A 21907-nucleotide genomic window follows, 5' to 3' on the forward strand; every position below is an offset into this window, starting at 1 on the left:
GAGTCGTGAGCGCCGTGCCGGCTGCAGAGTGATGCAATGGCAGTGAGAGCGGAGCGGTGAGGAGAGCGGGGTGAGCCGGGCAGGGCCTCGGCGGGCGGGGCCGCTGAGAGACCCCGGGCGGGAGAGGGGTTGGCTGAGTGGCCGTTGCCGCCGCGAGGCGCTGGGCTGGGGGGGTCTCTGCTGGACACGTTCTTTCTCGCCCTTTGCCAGGCGCCGCAGCCCCCGTGGCTCCCAGGCCAGTGCGTCGGGACAGAAAGGCCCTTTTCCCGGGGCGTGGTGCGGGGACAGTCCCGCCGCTGGTCGGTGCGGAGCTGGCGGGTGGCTCTGCCCGGCCCTGCCCGCGGACTGCGGCGGGGCCCCGGGGTTGGAAACATCAGCGTTCTCGTTAATTTTGTGCATAACAGTTCCTGCACAAGAGCTTAGCTCTTAACAGCTGTAGCACAGGAAGTATTCATATTGGACTTTCTTCACATGAGAGTGGTTGAGTGGTCATGTTATCGTCTCAGGGAATCATCTTGCATGCTTCGAGTGTATTTTCGTAGATAAATTGATGATTACCGTGACTAGGAAGGTGCGTCCGCTATAAAATGCAGCGTATGTTGGAGTACCCCTCAAGGCATGTTTAACCCTACATCTGTATGCATACTGCTAACTTTAATTTCACTTCTCTTTTTTTGTTTTATTTTCAGGAAACAAAGCAGATTTCAGGAATGTATGTGGTGTTAGACTTAAATTCACCTTCTTTCATTTGTTCATGAAAATTTGGGAGTGACTTTTGTATTAGTGTTAGCTTTGGAAGTCTTGGTGTACATTCGCACAATGTTTGTAATGAAAGAGCTCTTCTTAACATGCTGTGAAACCCTGTTCTTTGATTCTCAGGTCTCTAACTTACGCAAGCAGATAGATCAATGATAATTTTCACTGTTTCCTGTGTTTGTCATCCAGCTAGAAAGAAAAGAGAATACAATTTTTTTCTGATACCTATGTCAAGGATTATTTTTGAGCTTTGTCTCATGATGATTTAATATTCTGAAACAGTCGCTGGAGCAGTACCCATTACAAGTCACCGTGCATTGTGTAGATAGAAGAGGCACACAGTTAATGGCTTTTAACTTCATCTTAGACTCTGATCCTAAATGTCCTATGTAATCTAAGTACAGTATCAGGGCTAATAGACTAAGTGAATTAAATTAGCAAGTAGATCTGTACACTTCTCAGCTTTCTCAGGGTATTCAACTGAAGCTGAAATCTGGGAATATTGCAGCTGTCTGACAAATAAAGCCTCAATGATATATATGTTTTGGTAACCAGCGAGTTACCAAAGCAACCTTCTGAAGTTTTCTAGGCAGGTGAAGGCTTTTTACTGTGGCAGTTTAAATATATACTATGTAAATATAACCAAGGTTATGATTAGGCTGATTATTTTGTAGAAGGAAGGCTTTGAAATGCTGCTGAACAGCTAATGCGTTATTATATGCTTTTGTTTCTTCTTTTTTAATTCTGAGAAAAGGGAGGCAAATGAACATGTTTTTTATTAACAGTTTTTATGATTCACTTCAGTTATTTGTGTATCTTGTAATCTCAATCTATTCACACTCCATGTGTAGCAGTGGATCAATAATATGCTGAGGAGACTTTCCAGAGAAACATATTCCTTTGCGAATCGGTAGGACTTTACATGGGCACAGAGTTCTTCTTCGTGGACATGGGCGCAGGGTGACAGAGGATGCCTGGGGTGAATGTTGTGTTTCCAACACACCACTGTTTGCAGCTCAGTATGAAGTTAATTTACTCTTTCAGCTTGCATTGCATTTGTCACTGTCACATGTGAACACAGTGCATGTAAAATAAGCATCAGCTTATGCATGAGATGACATCACTTTCCTCAAGCAGAAAAGCTACACAATAGCTTGGGTGGTTGCATAAATCGACTGCATCAGATCGTGAGGCAGCACTTCGCAACCCTGGCCAAGTTGTAAGGATGGTTTTCATGGAAAATTTACTTCACCTTTAGTTCACTTTTGTCATTAGGATCTGCACTGTTATCTCATTTTAACAGCCTCAGGTTTTATGAAATTATTTTCTAATTCTCTGTCGGCTTCTCTGTGTACCTTGTTGTTGTGGTATGTTCATCCCAAATGGATTCATTTGATATAGATTCAGTTTCACTTAGAATGGTGTTTTTCTGACAGATGGTGTCCTCCTTACCCATTTTTAACACTTATTTTCTTCTATGTAAATATGACAAGCTTACTATAATCAGAACCATAATGGTTTTAAAACTCTCTTCCCAAATCAAATTGATGTCTTTTTATCCTCAGTTCTGAATATTTAAACAGCATGATGCTTGAATTTAAAAAAAAAAAAATATTCGGAACATAAGTACTTCTAAAGACCTCATCATTTTGTACAGAGAGCTGCTGAGCATGAATAATTTTTTGAAAATAAGGATTTCTTAAAATAAGGAATTCTGCCTTTGTAGTTGAAATGAGTTTTCACTCATGGCAGGTTGATAACAGATTCACTGGATTTCCTAGACATAAATAAAACTCTGGTTTTAGATCAGAGATTACCTGAAGACAATTTATCAGGTTATTTTAGAAAAACTGGAGGAAGGAATTGCTGGGATACCATTAATTGCTGTGCCGTCTTTATGCAAGGCATATGTTGTAAAGTATGAATTAATTTAATGCAGTCCCTTTTACAGGCGTTTCCTGCCTTGGAAATAACCAAGAGGTGGTCAATGCATTCATTGAAATTAAGTACAGCAGAGCTTATTTATAACATTTTAGATTATAACTGATGGTACAAAGATCAAGATATTTCTTATGTAGGGTGAAAACTATTTTAATGCATTTGAAAACAGACAGTATATGCCTACTTAGCATTTTAACAGCATTATTTAAGTTTCTGTACTTTCTGTGTTAGCATCCTGTACACTGTGCAGTTGTGGTTTTCCAAAGCCTCAGTTGCTGTTAATGCATAGATTTCTAAGAAACTTTCAGATGATGTTATTCTTAATATATACAACGTTATAGATGTTAGCCTGGGAGAGAAGCCCATTTGTGGAAGCACAGGTGCCCTCTGTGCTAGGAGGCTCCAGTGATCAAGGTACATGTTGCACATAGGAAGACGGCTGTGTTATTATTCTCAGCTTTCTCATCATCCTAAGCCATCTCCCAGGGCTATTTTTCCTAAGTACTGCTGAGAAACAAATAGTTCCTTACATTTACAGCCTATTGCTTACCCAAGGATTGATTGTTCTTTAGAAAGCAGCATTTCTCACTAATCCTCAGTGATTTGTAACCTCTGCAGGAAAGCAGTAAAGAAGATGACTAAGCTTTTCTCTTTTATGTTTTGGGGCTGAAGTACTGTAGTACATATATTAAGATATAATTCCTTGTGATAGTTATAAAATCTAATGATTCAGAATTTGACAGGGTATCAAGTAGAGCAAAAACATTAAAATCAGGAATCAGATAACCTCTACCAACTGTTCTGAGATGTTCTGAATCGTGCAGATATTTAATTATTTTTAATTTTGTCAGAAGCGTGACTTTGGGAAGGTGTTCGAGCGTTAAATGCATAGACGAACAACATTAAGAGTGATCTCTAAATGTATTTGGTACTCTTGTCAGTCTGAGTCCATTCCTGTATGAAACTGAAGGTCATTGTGTTAATGCCTCCACATTTATCAATCTGATATGAGTAGAATTAGGTATGGGGTCAGTATCGTTTTTGTATTCTTATTCTGTTCATCTAATCTTCAAGATATACACAAAAGAATAAACCACTATTTTTTGCCCTGCAGTTCTCCTTGATGTTGCTTCTGTTTTGAATCTACAAGCCAAAGAATTGAAGACGTTAAATTTAGTTGCATTGTAAATAAACAGATCCTTTGAAGTCTGGCAAAATGGCTGATAGTCTGAACTGTGATTTGAAATCTCTGAGTCCGCTTCAGCTGTTTGAAAGAGTAACTGAACAAGGAGAGAAAGTCAGAGCACTGAAAGCAGGAAAAGCACCAAAGGTATTTATTTCCATTTCACGCTTTGAACCCATCCCTTTTCAAGTTAGGTCTCTCTTTAAGAGTGCTGAAGAATATGATTGTCCTGAGGTTTATTTTGTATTGCAGTAAGAAAAAAATCTTGTTAAAAAATATTTATATCTAGTTTTGTGAACTGGGAACATACCTGGAGCCAGGTAGTCACTAGGAAGAGCAAAGTTTTTACTCATGAAGTAAGAACAGAGAGTCATAGGCTTAGAAATCTGGCTCAGCTAGTTGCCATGCTCTGTGACATGATCCGGGGGATTTGGTTTTCAAGTAAAATTTTTATCACTTGCATTCTTCACTGGTTTTAGATGCTTCATTAAAATCTTTTCCTCCATGTGTTATTGTACATATTAGCGAATATGTCTTCCTATAACTGTCCTGACAGTCCCTGCTTAATCTCCCTTAAGCAATTTAGTAATTTGCCATAATTTCAAGTTCCCTATTCTGTCATCACTGTTTTAATTTGGGCTTAGTGTGTTGCCTGTGAGAGTAAGCCTTGAAAACTGGGAGTCAAATAAAGTGTTGATCTATTTATTGCTTGCATGAGATGTTACAATAGTTTTGTATTGAAAAGGTCATATCGATGAAAGTCATAAAGAACTTTTTGTTCTAGTTTGTCTTCAAATCTGTCAATGAATTGTAATGAATCAATTACTTTAAGGTGAGCCACTAAAAGCATTGTAAATTAGATAATAATTCATATTATATTTATATATCTGAGAAATTTGTCCTTTAAGCTTGTTATATTTGTGAAAAGCAGGCAAGCATTTTTTTTCCTCAGACAGAAACTGACAAGTGAGACAGAAGTGCTTTAAATATCTTAACTATGATGATGCTCTAAATTCTGCCAGTTAGGAAACGGTCACCTGTTATTTGCTTTTCTTTTACCTTTGGCAGTGATACTGCAAACATGTAACTAAAGACTTAGAATTTATGAATAACGCAATTCAAGTCAAAGCATGGGTGCAGGATTTTGAAGTGTTGGGACATTAATGTAATTGTTTATATTAAGTATGTTAAGCCAAACAGCTCTTTTTTTTTTTTTCCCTTTATTCAGGATGAAATTGATGCAGCAGTGAGGATGCTATTGTCATTAAAACTGTCATATAAAACAACAACAGGGCAAGATTATCAGGCAGGCTTGCCTCCAAGAGATCTTGTACTAATAAACAACGGTACAACTAAAGAAGAGGATGAGGATTTTGTGGACCCCTGGACCGTACAGACATCAAATGCTAAAGGCGTGGATTATGACAAACTCATAGGTACACCTCTTTCTTGACTGCTACTAAGAAATTTATGCCAAATGATCCTGATAAAAAACATCATAGATATAATTCAATTTATGTCTAATTTTAGCATTTGCATGTTTAAAGAATTTGCTGTAGAAATTGAAAATGTCCCAGGCAGGGATCTCCTATGGAAGACTTAAATACTTTGCGAAGAACTTTTCAGTTTAAAGTAAAAGTTTTACTCGCAGTTTAGTTTTTGGCATAAGAACTATTATTAGAAGTTATGTTAATGAAAACACTGTGAGTGAGTATCTGCATCTTCTGTGGCTGTGATGCAGAACAGCTGGAGCCCAGAGCATTCTGACCAGGCTGTAGGATTCTTCATACCATCTCCCCACAGCTGCCTTGAGTGGCAAATTAGGGAGAGCAGGGCTGATCCAAACTAATGCAGAAATCTTTAAGTGTAATAACTCCTTCGCAAGACACGCTATCAAGCAGCCATGTGCTGGCTGGGATGAAAAAGATACAGCTTATTCAAAAAATGTGCATGTAATGGAAAATATTTTAGACAAGAATGTTACAAAACTTGCGAAGTTTTGTAATTTAAGAAACAGGGGGTTAGTTAATTTCCTTATTTGTTTCACAGTCCACTTTCTATAGCTTGCTTGGGTCTAACATAGAAATAGGCGAGAGAACTATTTATTAATTTTTACTATTTTGCTTTTTCTAAATTATTGTAAATCTTCGATTCACGTTTAGTACCTCAGTGAAGATTCTTTAACTGTTGTACATTGTTGGTGTCAGCTTAGCAGCTTGTTTCTCACAGCAGAGCATATACCCTTCTGTGTCAATAACCATATATTTGCTTTTGAGAGGTCAGTTGCTAGTGTCAGAGTTCTTTCAATTCAGTGTGATGTTTTTATAAGATCCTGTCAAATGTATGTGCATATTGGCTTAGTCTGCAGAAGGTAATAGGAGAAAGATAATGTTGGAAAGGGAGAAGTGAGCAAAGAAAGATACATGTTGGCAGGGGAGAAGGAAGAATGAGAATTGTTAAAATCTAGAAATGGACAAGATCTCTCATCTTGTTACTTGTGTAGGAGATATGGAGAAGGTTTTTTATTTTCTGGAGGAGGGGAGTTCTAAGTCTTGTAGAAAAGTGGAAAGAGTACAGTACTTATGTTGGCACGATCTCAAGATCTTCTGATAATGACTAGCATGACTTCAATGTAAATCAATTTTCTAAAGCCATGCTAAAGCCTAACAGCTATGCTTTTTTAATTATTATTATTATTGTGTTTTATTATTGTAGTTCGGTTTGGCAGCAGTAAAATTGACACAGATCTGATTAATCGAATAGAAAGAGCTATTGGGCAAAAACCTCACCGCTTTCTACGAAGAGGAATCTTTTTTTCTCACAGGTGAGTTTTTTCATGTTTTAAAATTCAAACAGGTCTGATTAGGTAGACTTTCTGTGAGCATTACTGGGAGAAACCTAGGACCAGTAAAAGACCACCAAGGCAAAGCAAGTGTGTCATCTGAAATTAGCAACTACTGCAGATTTCCACAGCAACATTTGAAACCCTTGGTTATATCAGTTCCTGATATGTCCTCACTAATCCCAAACTGAAGAAATGTGGGGAGTCTTTGCTTTGTACAGGTTCTGTTTTGACGCTGTGGTAGCAGCCCAACAGAGGAAGTGGCCTGGCAAGGAGGTCCAGAGCTCATGTGATTTCAACAAGGGTCCACGTGACCTGTGGACCTATTCATCTGTATTGCTACATAAAAAAGGCTCAGAGAATAATCTTAAGCACCAGCCTGCCAGTCATCTACACTATTGAATTGTTAACATACGTGGGATTTTGAACTAAGGCAGCTGGCACATTTCAAATAAGTGCCTGAGCATGATTCAGGGCACAACCTCCACCAGAAACCATTCCAGTCTGGTTGTCTGAACCTGTTTGGGAAATGATTCCAAGCTCTGTTCTACTGGGCCTTAGAAATTATGATCAAATTAAGTAATTTTAAAAGTTGTACATTTTGGTTTTGGTTTTTGTTTTTTTAATTTATTTTTTCTTTGAGTTATTTTCCTGGAGACTGAAGGAGACACTTAAATTAAAAAAAATGAACAAACAAAACATTTTTATTTCTAGGACACTTAACATACTATATTTTATTTATAAATATGTTTGGCTTTAAAAGCACTCAAATTTTGAATAGAAGCTTTTAGCTGATGATGTTTCTTCCTAAAGAGTTGCATCGTGTTTTCTCTGTTTTGTCTTTAGAGATATGGACCAAATCCTTGATGCTTATGAAAATAAGAAGTCCTTTTACCTTTATACAGGCAGAGGGCCATCCTCTCAGGCATTGCATGTTGGTCATCTTATCCCATTTATATTCACAAAGTAAGTTATTTCTACCATTTGTATTAATCAAAACATTTTTTTCCTAAGGAAATATCAGGTGTGGTTTATGTAACTGCCAAAATGATACATTGCAAGGAGTTATGATTATTTGAGGTGAATATTAATGAATTTAAACAATGCAATCTTACCTTTTCACTAAAGTTATAATCCCTGCATTGCCACCATAAAGCCCTCTTCCTTGCACCCTTAGCCCTGTGGCACTCCTTAGAATTTTTGTTCTTAAAAACAAGTTTGTGATGAGACTCAGTAACACGACTCCATGATGCGGTGCCTGCCGCAGCAGGACACAGAGACATTGGACTCAGACCTGAATCATAGAATCATAGAATGGTTTCGGTTGGAAGAGAACCTCAGGATCATCGAGTCCAACCATAACCTAACTCCAGCACTAAACCATGTCCCTAAGAACCTCGTCTAAACACCTTTTAAACACCTGCAGGGATGGTGACTCCACCACTTCCCTGGACAGCCTGTTCCAATGCCTGACAACCCTTTCCAGGAAGAATTTTTTTCTAATATCCAGTCTAAACCTTCCCTGGCACAACTTAAGGCCATTTTCTCTTGTCCTATCACTTGCTACTTGGGAGATGAGACCAACACCCTCCATCCTACAACCTCCTTTCAGGTAGTTGCAGATAGCGATAAGGTCTCCCCTCAGCCTCCTTTTCTCCAGACTAAACAGCCCCAGTTCCCTCAACCGCTCCTCGTAAGACTTGTGCTCCAGACCCTCACCAGCTTTGTCACCCTCTTCTGCACTCTCTCCAGCACCTCAATGTCTTTGTGAAAGTCTCTTTGAATTCTCTTTCCATTGCAAATGGTGACCGCTGTCATACATACAGGAAATAAGAAGTGTGAGTCTTGTTTCCAGGTCAGCTGCCGTTTTCATCTATATGAAATGTTTATTCTGTTCATGTAAACATAACTGCATAGGCATACAAAGAAGAGACAAACGGATCTCTTTGTATCCTTTTGCTTAAATGTATTTTAGCTGCGTGACTTATGTCTTCATTTTAACTAACTTAGAGATAAAATATTTCTGCTTTTATTAGGTGGCTGCAAGAAGTATTTGATGTTCCCTTAGTTATACAGTTAACTGATGATGAGAAGTACCTTTGGAAGGACCTGACAACTGAGAGGGCACATGAATATGCTAGAGAAAATGCAAAAGACATCATCGCATGTGGTTTTGACGTCAATAAAACCTTTATATTTTCTGATTTAGACTATTTGGGGTAAGTATAAAGCTTTTTAGGATACTGCAATGAAAAATAGTGTCTGTATTTTCTCTCCAACTTTGACAGCCAGCAGTGTTTTAATAAATGCATCTAAATTTGAAAGCTTCAAGACAAGTTTTGCAACTCTTAAAATATAAAGTTATTGATTTTTCTGCTGTCTAACATTTTATGTATATCGTATTTTCATTCTTCTGTATAACATAGGAACAAATACTTGTGTGTGTGATGCTTAAAGTTTAAATTATGAAAAAATATATTGAAGGAGCTAAATTGTAAAAATACCTAAAAGACCAAGAAACCTCCAGGTTGATTTAAGATGGTATCAAAATCTTTGAGATGTGTTTACACTTTATCTGTGTTAACAAAAGGCATTTCAGCAACTTATTGTAGTGAATTAGTTTAACAGTACAGCATGAAAGATTATTACTTGAGTTTAAAGATTTAAGAAAAATAAACTGCTGTTGGAAGTGCCTTCTCAGAAAGAAGAGGTTTCATGACAAAGTTCAGAACTGAAGTTGTGAGCTTTGTTCCTCCATGTGGCGTGATGAGCTTCCTTAAAGACTTGGATGAGAGAATATGTTTTAGAGATGCACTGTATAATATACAGCCCTCAGAATGTGGAACCTACAGTTTTTCCTCCTTTCACTCCCCTGACATTCCTGCCTTGAAAAGTTGCATTAACACACATCTGCCCTGTGGCTGAACAAGGGCAGGTCAGAACTGCTGTTTCTTTTGCTTCGGCTCTTCAGCAGAAATAAAAAAAGGAAGAAGTTGCTGAGCTATTTTCAATTTGGAAATGCTGCTGCTGTATTTGGTGACAGAAAAAGTCCAGCCAGTGAATTTAGTCTGTAGAAAATGAGAATTTGGAGGATTGGGATACACACTGGGGATACCAAGCAATGCAGAAGACAGGATTCATTCAGGTTGTCTGAGTTCACAGAGAAGCATAAGGATAAGTGAACTTCAGGCTCCATGAGGCATTTCAGCACCGTTTCCAGATTAAAATATTCCTGGGTTTAAGACAGTTGTGACAAAAAATGTTTGCAGTAAATTTTGGGAGGAGAGAAGAATAAATTAAACTTTCAAGACATAAAATTCTTGTTTGCAAATAATTCTCTAATTATCATCTTATTGGGCCACAAAAAGACAAAAATGTTGAGATTTAATCCTGCAGTTTTTTTACATTCTCAGCTTTTGGAGTGAATGTTTCTAACTACTTTTCTGCTCTTGACTTCTTTTATTTTTCCACTTTCTTTGTCACAGGACAAGTACTGGATTCTACAAAAACATTGTCAAAGTTCAGAAGCATGTCACATTTAACCAAGTGAAAGGAATCTTTGGCTTTACAGACAGTGATTGCATTGGTAGGAAACAATATGAGTTACTAGAAGTGATGCTTGCTTTTACTCTCTATGGCACTATTTAAGTAGTTAATTAAAAAGATAAGTATCTGCCACTCATGAAACCAGTAGAAAAAGCAAGAAGATCCTTGTTTCTAGGCTGATTGTAAAAGGATGTTATTGTGGCTCCTTCAGGATAACAAACACTTTACAGTGGAATTTCTTGCATGATATCTACCTTTTTTGCCTTAGTAACAGCAAAGTACAATACACCAACATCGAAGTGCCCAGGATAGAGAAGTAGTCTTTTGGATTGTTTGGTTTGGTTTTTGCCTTTTTTTTAAATAGTGATTGCAGCTATAGTCAACTATGCCTCCTAGAAATTTCTATGACAAAATTATATAGAAGCTTTTCTCTTCAGAAAGTTACATTAATACACACATGCATATACATATATGAAAGAGTTAAGGAGCATTCAAAAGCCTAATTATCAAGGTGCTGGATAACTCTGTCTTCCATTTATTTTACTGCAATTGCAGATTTCTGTTGCATTAGCCAAAAAAACCATTGCGTCAAAGATGGCATTAAAACCTTGGTGTTCCTGGCAGTAACATAATTCTTTGACCACTTATTGGGCCAGTGACAGCTTCTCAGCCTTCACTGTAACCAAGGAACAGATTCCTACTTCTGACTTAGCAGTGCTCTGATACAAATTGGTGTTGTGTTAATGGTTTCATTACATGTTTGGAAAAATCTGCTATTTGCTTTCTCTTCTGGGAGGATTTTGATCAGGGAAGGAGATTGGTGACCCCATGATTAAAACAGAAAACTAGACACATCTGAGATGCTTCAGGAGTACGGCGTACATATAGCGATGATTCTAAGATCGTGGAGTGGAACTTGCCTGATAAGTAGCTCTGTAGTCATTCTCTCACAAAGAGAGAAAAAATGAGCAGCTCAGAGTGATGATATAGTCAGTTGTATTTCTGGGATGGGTAGATAGTTCAGTGATGAAAAAGTATGGACTGATGAACCTTTTCTGGAACCTTTGTGATCACAGCCTGCCTTCTTTCATTAGCTTCTGTGTTATTTGAAGGTTTGATGTCATAGAAGGTAAAGATAAAGTTTTCTCAGATAAGACATCAGTGCTTGATAAAGATAGATATTAGCCTTCAAGTGAGTATCTGAATGATTCACTTGTGCATTTTGTGGGTTTCGAAAAGTTTCCTCTATTTATCATTGCTTATATTGGCTTTTCAGCTTTTCCAAACATGTTTTCTAGGAAAGATCAGTTTTCCTGCTATTCAGGCTGCTCCATCCTTCAGTTCGTCATTTCCACAGATCTTCAATGGCAAGGAGAACATTCAGTGTCTTATCCCATGTGCTATCGATCAGGTAAGAAAATCATCTTACTTAACTTGGTTTTCACTGGTTTGTTTTTGTAATGTACCATTCAAGCTTCATGGTTGTATCAGAACATCTGTAAAACATTCCTGCAAGCACCTCTCTTGGGCAGAAGCTGGAAGAGATAAAAGGGTGTTGTGCAGAGTCCTAAAAATTATGAAGGCTTAACCCAACAATCATGTATTCATGCCTTACTCGTTCTTGCCAGTCTTGGATCTGTCTTGGTCTCAACCCAGTTCACAGTGAGCTGGTGTCTGTGAAAGCAAAGACAGTAAAATCTGTGCAAAGGTTTACTGGCATGGGGGTAGGAGGAAGCTTTTGGCCATCTCCATGGTAACTGGGACAAGATGTAATGAGCTTAACTTGAGGCACAAGAGATTTATGTTGGACCATAGGAAGAACATAAAGAAGCATTTGTCAGAAAGGCTGCAGAACCTTAACAATTCACATCTATATAGAGATGAAGGAAGAACAACATCGGCTACAAATGACAGTGGTAGTGTCGTTACTTTGAATGAGCATTGTTTCTAGTAATCAGATTCTGTACTGTCTGAATCTTTAGCTCTTTTAGTCACAGGGACAGTCACTGAAAGATGATGTAAGTACATTCATCAGCCACAAAATTACATAGTAATATTATAGCAGTTGGTTTAAGTCCGATCAGCAGCACAGCACTGCCAGCTTGATCACTTATTTAATTCAGATTCTATGCTGGTTGTTAAATGGTTTGGGAAGAAGTTTGCATCTTAAATCTGCATCTATCTCCAGGCCTACTAAGCATAATTTTCACAACTATTTGAAATCTTTGTAAATATGGCTATTAATTGAGGGAATCGGAGTATACAGCAAAACTATGGAAATGAAAAAAGGGATTTTGTTTGTTTCTCTGGATTAACTGGATTGGAAGTCGCTTCTGGAACATTTTGTGGTTTGGGTTTGTTTGGGTTTGGGTTTCATTTGTCTTTTGAGACCACCTGTTAAGGCATGAACAAGTCAGCATTAATCAGCTTTTAATTCACGTTTTGCAACTTTATTCTGTGCTTTTCTTGATGGTTGTTCTAGGATCCTTATTTTAGAATGACCCGAGATGTAGCACCTAGAATTGGGCAGCCTAAACCAGCCTTACTGCACTCAGTCTTCTTCCCAGCCCTGCAAGGAGCACAGACAAAAATGAGCGCTAGTGACCCGAACTCCTCCATCTTCCTCACCGATACACCCAAACAAATCAAGACAAAGGTAAGAACCTGCAAAACTTGGGAGTGCAAAGCTTTTTTGACAAAGAGTGGTGGTCCTCATGGTTACAATGGCAATTTTTTAATATTTTCTTTGAGCATATCTGCATCTTTTTTTCATATTTTTCATTGCAAAGCAGCTTCAGGAATTGACTTAGTTATGCAAATATAGCGAGACTATCAAATATAATATTTTTCCTTGCCAGCTAGTCTAACAGTACAAATATTAGCTAGAATAAGGTACAAAACACTGTGTTTGTTTATCTGATGTCTGCAGAGCATTGGTGAAAGAACAAAACCTCTGGAGGCTGATGCTCTAAAAATAAATATTATGTTACCATAGTTTTGAAATCTGACAGTCCATGATGTAAATCAAATAAACAGCTCTTTCTCTTGACTGCCTCTCAATGCCGGGAGCACCAAGCATTGCAGTGTCGGTTACAACACAGGTCAGACTTTTGCTGCTGGTTGGGGATCTGCTGCTGCTGTGCACTCCTCCCTTCCATTCACAGATAAATGTTACGTTGAATTTCACAGAAGTTTTAGAAGGGGCATTTTCTCCTATCTGGGTATATTTCTAGCACCCCTTCTAGCTCAAAAGAAAATCCCTCTTACTCAGTGTCAGATCATTTAATTCAACAAAAGTTCACTTGTGTTGTAGTATTAAAAAAAAAAAAATCAATCTTTGCAAAAGGATTTATAGGCATGATAACCAGACATGAAACAACTATCTGTCAAAGCCAGAAAAAATATGTATATGTCATTTCTGCTGGGTGGGCTTGGATTAGTTCTCTTATGATCGACAAACCCGTGTATAGGTCAGATTCTTCTGCAGTCATCTCATAATGATTCATTATCTTATGTAGAAGCTGATTAAACAGTACTGGTCTGACAAATTGGAATTCTTCATGTGTTTGGATTATAATAATTCCAGTTTATTCGCACAGTTACACAGTTGCTGTTTTTTAAAAAAAATCCTAAAATTTCAGAATAGAGGATGCATGCTTAGTGGCAATATTGGTAATATTCTTCCATTTTTTCCTGGCAAGTAGCTAGTAATCTGCAAAGAGATCCAAGAAGCCTTGTGTCCAGTTAATAAGTCTTATTTCTGCTATCCTTAAACTAGTTGGAAAAATAACAAAATAATTCTAGCTACTTGGAGTATAAAAGCTATAAGAGAAAATTCTGAACGTCTTGTAAAGTATTGAGAAATGGAAGACAAACCGAGACTTATTTCAGCTTCTGAAGCCCATCAGAAAAGTAGACTTTATGTTAATAGAGCTTGAGTGAAAGAACAAATATTGTTATGGCCAATAAATAAAAAAATAGAGTAGGAAAGGTGATTTGTGGTGATGGATGAAGGTTAAAAAGAGAGTGCTGCTGCTGCACAAAAAAAAATACCGCTTACAACGTTTTTCAGATCACTAGTACGTTGCTAAGTAATGAGTTTCAAAACTTACAGGTAATAGAAGATGAAAAATTGCTAGATATTGGGAAAGGCTGAGAAGCTTCTGGGAAATCCATGGAGATGAATGGCAACATTATAATAAACTGTTCTTATTTCACCTATCAGCACCATATTACAGCTCGGTTATGTACTTGTTTTCCTAGAAACTGTTATTTAGATTCTAAGTCTGTACTAATTCAGGGAACAGGTCAGTGCATCACTATAGGTAAATCATGGAAACCCTCAGTCAACAAATAGGTGCCAGAATATGTAACAATGAGATTCATATAGAAAGTGTTTTGTATAAACAGTAACGCGCCTTCACCTGACGTACTGTGTTTAGTCCCTCTCACCTTAGTAAGAAGACAAACTGTAGAGATGAGGAACATGGAAAAACTTCATACAAAGACTTTCAAAATCTAGTAAGGAGACAGGTAAAGGGAAGTGCAAAACACTGTGTAAAAACTTAGTTTTACAGATAGTGACACAGCTATTCAGCCTGTCCTACAATATAAGAATAGATGTAATGTGACAGATGGCAGTTTATTTTCTGAAGATATCCAGCAGTGCATCATTTTTGTATGTAATTCATTGCCACAAGATATCATCTGTAACATGGTGGTTTGAAAGATTCAGAAAAGCACTAGACAGTTATACAGATAAGAGGCATGTTCAGAAATTGTAAATATTTAACAGTTCCTAGATACCAGAACTAAAAAAAAAAAAAAAAATCTACATTATATGCATGTGTGTCTCTTGACTGGTTGATGGTGATATCTGAAAAGATACAAGAGCCAAATGAAAGCTCAGGTAATGATTGAGAATTTTTTTTTCCTGGCATTTTATTTTGTTTAGATTGGTAGGAAGGTTAGTATGCTCTGAGAATTCTACACATGTATACATTTTTAAAATAGGCTGGTGGCTGCTGAATTTACTGGGAATGGGATGAGCAGGTAGGTGTGTTCCCCAGTGCAGTTCATCTCCCCACAGGAAGCTGTGCTTAAAAAGAGGCGGTGAGTCAGCGAGTATTCAATTTTTAAAGTGAACAATTGGGCATTTGTCTAATTTTAGCCATTCTAGCCAGAATTTTTTAATCTTTAACTTTGCTTTCTCTTCTTTTTCTTTTCTCTGAAAACAAGAGGAGCCTGGGTTCTCTCTAGGATTTCCTCGAAATTTTCATACCGTTCTTTTTTGGGATGATTATCTTTTTTCTTACATGGAATACATTTCCTGTAAGCACGAATTCTGTCCAACAGACAACAGCTTCAGCAAAAGGGACTTACAACTTTTTTGACTGAATCTTGGGTGGTTTATTTTTAATTTTTGCTTCATTTTTGTTCTGGTTATGCAGTTGGGGTAGTATGTATAGAGCCATTTTTCCATGCCGGGTTTTAATGACCACCTTTTGCCTCCCTGCTTCAGTCCTGAGGCTCTGCATTAACTTGCCCCGCTCACCCTTCAGCTTGTCCTTAATATAGAATTCAGAGGATCATGATACACCTCTGTTTACAATATAGTGAACCAGAATTTAGTAGAAATTATACCACAAAATCATGATGTTGTTTCAGATTAACAAGCATGCCTTCTCGGGAGGCAGAGACACCATTGAAGAGCACAGGAAGTACGGAGGTAACTGTGATGTGGACGTGTCTTTTATGTACCTGACGTTCTTCCTAGAAGATGATGACAGGCTTGAACAACTGAAACAGGTGAGTAGCCAAGTTGAAGATATTATTAATTCCCTGCTGTGAGGACAAAGCTGGCACTAAGTCCTCCTGTGAACCTTCTCCAGGAAGGTAATTGTGCTGTTATTCTTGCACTCTCCATCCCTTACAAGTTTCAATATTAAGACCTCTGCATTTGTTTCAATGTTCTTTTTTCTCAAAGATCGTCTCTTCTTTTTTTTAAAAAAAAAAAAAATTTCTCTATTATTTTGATAAGGATTTCCAACACTGTGTAGGACAATATCTGCCCTACTTTTCAAATGAGACCACCGTAGCATTAGTGTTGTTTTTAATTGTATAATACACTCTGCCTGTTCTTTATGATACCTAAATACTCTGCAAAACTCCAAAAGCTCATGCCAAAAGCTTGTTCTTGGTTTTTTTTTTTCTTACCATCACAAGAAATGCAATAGCTATGAGAAACTGATTCACTGGTCCCAAGTGAAAACTGCTTCATATAAGTTGCATTTTCCTTAAAACTATCTGGCAGACTTCTGTCCCTGGGGGCGGTAGAAAGACATTTCACTCCTTCAGCTACGTGACCATCATCAATCCCAGGCAAACACGTTCTTGGGAAGGTCGTGTCTGTATTTGATTGTACCCACGTCACACTGGTTTATCAGCTTTCCCCTGCTGGGAACAGCTGCAACCTCTCCTCCAACCTTCTACTCTTTCCCACCCAAGAGCAGGGCTGGGCAGCTGCTAATCCCCATGCATACTGTGAGTTACCGACTGTGAATATGACTGCTTGTGGAGTGGAGATGCTGAGTGTCTTTGCTGTGAAAAGGGTATTTTAATCACATCTTATCTCTTACCCAAATGCAAGGAGAGAAAAATATGAGAATTTGTACCTCTCATTGCAAAAAACAGCTTAGAGTGTCTATTTATTTGAACCAGGATTCTGGGGAGAAAAATTTGCAGTTTCCTGCAAATAGTTACAGGATTTCCCAGTTACGTTCTTGTGAATGCAGCTTATTCAGTCCATCAAGCTTGTCACAAATAAAATTGCCCAACTGCCTCAATCTTTTAAAAGGCAACAAGCAATTTTGCAAGTTACATTTTCAGTGTGATACCACATGAGCTTCTAAGGCGTATGCTTATTTTTAAGACATCCAAATCTGTATTTGCTAGGGCCAGGCTTTTAAGGAAATGCTTGTCACTGAGTCCTTTTCCATATAGCACCATATTTAGCAATCGACACTTTCTTGACAGGCATACACAAGTGGGGAGTTGCTCACGGGGGAGCTGAAGAAGGTTCTTATTGAAACATTGCAGCCCTTGATAGCAGCTCATCAAGAGCGACGGAAGCAGGTTACAGATGAAATGGTGAAGCAATTCATGACTCCACGGAAGCTAGCTTTTGAATTTTGAAGAAATACATTTGGAACTTGATAAACCGAAACTGAGCAATTGTTGTCTCCTCTTGTATGTCATCACTCCCTAGTTATGTACAGCCTGCAATCGGTGCTTTATAAATATTGCTTTTGATGAGTCAATTACAATGAATGTCAGAGTACAGGAAAAGTTTAAAATAGGACTTGTATCTATTTAAAATCAGAGTATACAAGACAGCCTTGCCCAATCTTGCAGAAAAGCATGTCTGTCAGCATAACACTGTATTTTATTGTATTTCATGTTGAAAATATAAATAAAACTTCCATTTTGATGATAAAGCCCAACTTGTAAATTGTTTTAGATACGTCGATTAGAGGTCATATCTCAAAGTAATAACTAGTTGTTCCGTTTTCTTTTGCCCTGTGTACCTTGGTTTACTAGACTGTATGTCCTTTTGGGCTACTGGGAACATGCTGCACACGAAAAGATTATCAATGTTACAAAGCAGATTACATAGTGACTTAGCCCTGGGATCAATACTGAAAGAATGGAAATCTGTAACACAGGAGAAGGAATATCAAGCTGGTTTTGCTATTGTCTTCCTCTTTGACCTAAGGGCAAGTCTCAGAAATCTCACTGTACTTTTGTTTCTGCAGCTATTCAACTGGTCTGACTCCTCTGGAGGGAGGAGGTTATCACAAGGTTGTAAACTTCCTTCATATTCTCAGGTGCAAGATAGTGCAGGAATGTGTATTTTAGTTTCTAGTTAGAAAAAAATGCCAAGTGTTAAATCATGCTGTGAAAATGAAGTTGCTGCTGCACACAGGGATACTTCTGGTACTGTCTGTTCTGTTTTGCTGCACCAGGTCATTGAAACTAAGAGTACTTATTTTAAGATGTATTCCAGTGAGAAAATATACTTTGTAAAATACCTCATGTGATATTTAATTATCTCCTTTCTTAAAAAGAACTTCAATGTCTATGCTATGATTTATGGAAGAAAAATTCAAATGATCAGCTAATGTGTTTCAATATGTGCAGTGCTGAATGAAAACTGTTAGATCTGACTTGTATTTATGGGGAATGGAAAGTTGCTAGCCCAAACATAGTCTTGTCTACATCAAATAAAAACACCTTTGATAGCACAGGTGGGTCTTGATATGTGGTATTTTGCAAATCATTAAAAAATATAGAGAAGGCACTTGAATGAGGTGTGAAAGATTTAAACTTTAACAAGTTCTATACTGTGGGGCCTAGTGGACATATAATGACCGTAGCATTGGTTTAAAAAAATAATAATTTTAATTTGACTGTAAACTTTTGAAATCGGCTGATTACACTTGGGTTGAGGGAGACATTTCAAGGGTGAGACTCCTCATGGACTTGGGTAGCCCTCGGACCATCCCGTTGGCACGTGAGACTGTGCGGGGCAGTTTGTGCTGCCTGGAGCTGGTGCCGCTGCCCCCCCACCCGCAGCGGGTCCGTGACGCAGCGCGTGTGTGTCCCGGCCGTGACCTCGCGCTGCTGAGATGGAAACGCCGTGTGCCAAGTGGCATGTGAAGTGCCAAGGAAAGACTGAATTGCAGGCGTTTCAAACTTGTGCTGCAAATAGCAATGCTTAACTTTTTCCTTTATGGTTTACGTGATCTGGCATCACTAATCTAACGCCAATGATTTAAGCATGTTAAAGTAAATGTTTACCAGCGGCTGTCTCTCTATATCTCTATAACCCACAGACGTAGTATCTCAGTGCCAGCAAACCTTTAACAATCAGTAGAAAACATTTTTTTTTAAGTGGTGGAGCAATTCTTAGAAAAATTACTTCTTAAATCCAATAGTAAACTAATTCTTGCTCACTGTAGACTTTAACGATGACCTTGCTGTTCTTGCAGTTCACTCTTTGTCATCTTTAAGCTATACATAAAATACAAGACTTAAATTGACTTTTAAAGGGCTTTTGCAAACTCGTAATGCAAATTTCTTCTTTAAAATATTGTATGCAGATCTGTCCTGCAGGACTTATTTTATTTATTCAGGAAAGGGGAGACATGCTATAGGAGAAACAGTGATATGTTCTATTCTAACAAAGCATCATATGGAATAGTTTTATAAGACAGTAATTAAAATCTGTTTTGAAAATTTAGAAAGGAGAGTGATAGCAAAATTATTCAGTATTTGTTTACTGAGCAAGCACCTTACTCAAGTACTCCCTTAGTTTCTTACAAATGTGCTCTGAAATGATACAGTTTCTCAGAGGAGTCTTGGCAAATTCCTAAATCTGTTGTAATTATAGTTCGTGTCCCAGCGGTATTTAAAAATTAAGACAAGGCACTCTTCAAAAGCATGTGTGAAGTGTGTATGAATGTTATCAGGCAATGTTCATTACATTTTCCTCAATTTGTTCGCATTTTGTTCATCTTGCTGTAATAAAAATGTAGATAAAAGTCTGCTTCAAACCTATTTGATTTTACTCTTTTTTAAAATTTATTTTTAAGAGGCTTAATTTACACATACTCTGGTTTTGACCTCTCTTTTTAGCCTTTTAGATGTTGATTTAGTCATCTGATGGAGCTGGTCCTTGTTCTGCTGTCCAGTGCCTTTCAGGCAGTGACACAAGGTGCCCTGTAACCCACTCTACCCAGTCCTGCCAGGTGGACTTTGGATTGCTCCCAAAGCAAGCTAGTAAGGGTCAGTTTTCCGAAGATTAACCGGTCTCAGGCGAGACTGGATGTTGAATTTCCCAGTATACAGCAGGCAGCTCAGAAATAGGGAAAGGTCAATGTGACCCATTTACAATGATGTTTCAGTAGGTTTGGCTTGAAGACCGGTACTGAAGTGGAAACATGATACTCCACAATTGCTGTTATCTGAAGAGCACAGGTTCTGAGCAGCTTTACATGGCTCTTCCACAGTCACCAAGAGGCAAGCTGAAGCCTACTAGGATATTCATAAACATTGTCAGAGGAAACAGAAATTATCAGCAACATGAAAACACGAAGCAGAATATGCCTTCTAAAGAAAACTTTCTTTTTTTCCAAGGCCACCAACTTTGTTACTGAAAGGAATAATCTATACAACAAGCTGCAGGCCCTACAGCAACATAAATCCAATATCAGCGCAGCAAATGTGGTGTCTTATTCTGTTAGCTGGCCTTCAGCTAGCTAATTTATCATAATAAATAGTTTTGTGATTATCAGAGTAGCTGAAGGTCAAGGTAATACAAAGAAACCAGAAAATAAAGCAGTCACGTTCTAAAATCCAGAAGCCAAACACCCAACCTGGTATGTATGTAGTAAAGTACTTAATATGTACAATGTGTCATGTTATTAAACAAAAAATGGTTCATATTTATGTACCTGTGTTTATAGTACTTACCCAGTCAATTCCTGTACCTGTTGGTAGTTTGTATCAGTTGGAATTCACTGTGGATACTTGCTCTAGGGCAGGTTGTCATCCACATACTGTGTATGTGTTATTTCCAGTAAAGGCTTGTGAACAGGATGGATTGCAAAGCAGTTACCTTCCTGAAATAAGCTGCCTGAAGATACAGCTTGCCTCTCATGTAGCATTTGTTCAGGCCACATGAGAACCTACTTTTACATGGTGCTGAATACCCTGAGGCTTACAGTTCTCAGCCTCTCCACTGGCTTCGCAGTTGTTCCCACTCATTTTTACAATTCATCTGTAATTCTGTTTCTTCAAACCAGTTGTATTTCAGTTACACTCACAGGAGGGGACATTTTTAGTCATCTGAATGTATGAGCCTATTAGGACAGCTGAGCTACTTTATTTTCAAACCTTGGGCTGACCATGGATGGTATCAATGCTGCCTAATGATAACTGGTTGTTTAGTCTGATTTGCAGGCATTTTTTACTGCCTCTGTTCAGAGGATGTAATGCCCGAGAACAAGGTTGGCTGAGAACAATACAGCATGAAGGACTTTGGTTCCAGAAAACACCCAGGCAGAACCAGGATAAATCACTACCCAGCTGGGACAGCACTCTGTCAAATGTGTCCCTTGTAGAAAGAGGTGAGGGTAGTAGACTGTATTAAGAGGAATTCCAGATCTTGAGGACTTAATTAAATCTTCTGTTATAAGGACTTTCTGACTAAAGGAAGTTTGATGCTTTGATGCTGATGCCCCAAGACGTAACCGTGGGTGGTAGGTCGCTGAGGCCATAAGGACTTTGGGAGAGAATCCAGTTCAGCGTTGGGTCTTTCATTTCACTCCCCTTTAAGGTGAGATACTCTGCACCTGCCTGGTCTTTTAACCCTGCTCATGATTCAACTGCAAGAGTTGGATAGACTCCTGAGAGAAAAATTATGACGGTGGTTTGATAGCATGGCTGTGAACACGTTTTAAAAGCCAGTTGAAGGCTTAGGTTTCAGGAGGACAGTTCTGGAGCTTTTTACCAGTCTTTCTCTGGAGTGGAAGAGGTCCCCTTTATTCTTGTCTAGCGGCACCTGTCATTTAAATACA

The 21907-nt window shown here is 38.2% G+C and overlaps 1 protein-coding gene across 2 annotated transcripts; it reads left to right on the forward strand.

Moving 5' to 3' along the window:
• The first annotated feature begins 17 nt into the window (after nt 1-17).
• WARS1 (tryptophanyl-tRNA synthetase 1) lies at nt 18-19882 on the forward strand. Of its 2 annotated transcripts, none has more exons than XM_065635412.1 (11): nt 18-70; nt 3812-4027; nt 5109-5316; nt 6596-6704; nt 7569-7688; nt 8759-8941; nt 10208-10308; nt 11567-11679; nt 12751-12924; nt 15936-16076; nt 17304-19882. In XM_065635412.1, exons 2-11 carry the CDS (start codon nt 3914-3916, stop codon nt 17460-17462), a joined length of 1422 nt encoding a protein of 473 aa, XP_065491484.1. In that variant the 5' UTR covers nt 18-70; nt 3812-3913; the 3' UTR covers nt 17463-19882. The 2 variants fall into 2 exon arrangements, with proteins under 2 accessions (XP_065491484.1, XP_065491485.1); XM_065635413.1 differs by having other exon boundaries at nt 18-56.
• The last annotated feature ends 2025 nt before the right edge of the window (nt 19883-21907 follow it).

This window comes from Caloenas nicobarica, chromosome 5 (genome assembly GCF_036013445.1).
Source record: "Caloenas nicobarica isolate bCalNic1 chromosome 5, bCalNic1.hap1, whole genome shotgun sequence".
NCBI classification, from domain to species: domain Eukaryota; kingdom Metazoa; phylum Chordata; class Aves; order Columbiformes; family Columbidae; genus Caloenas; species Caloenas nicobarica.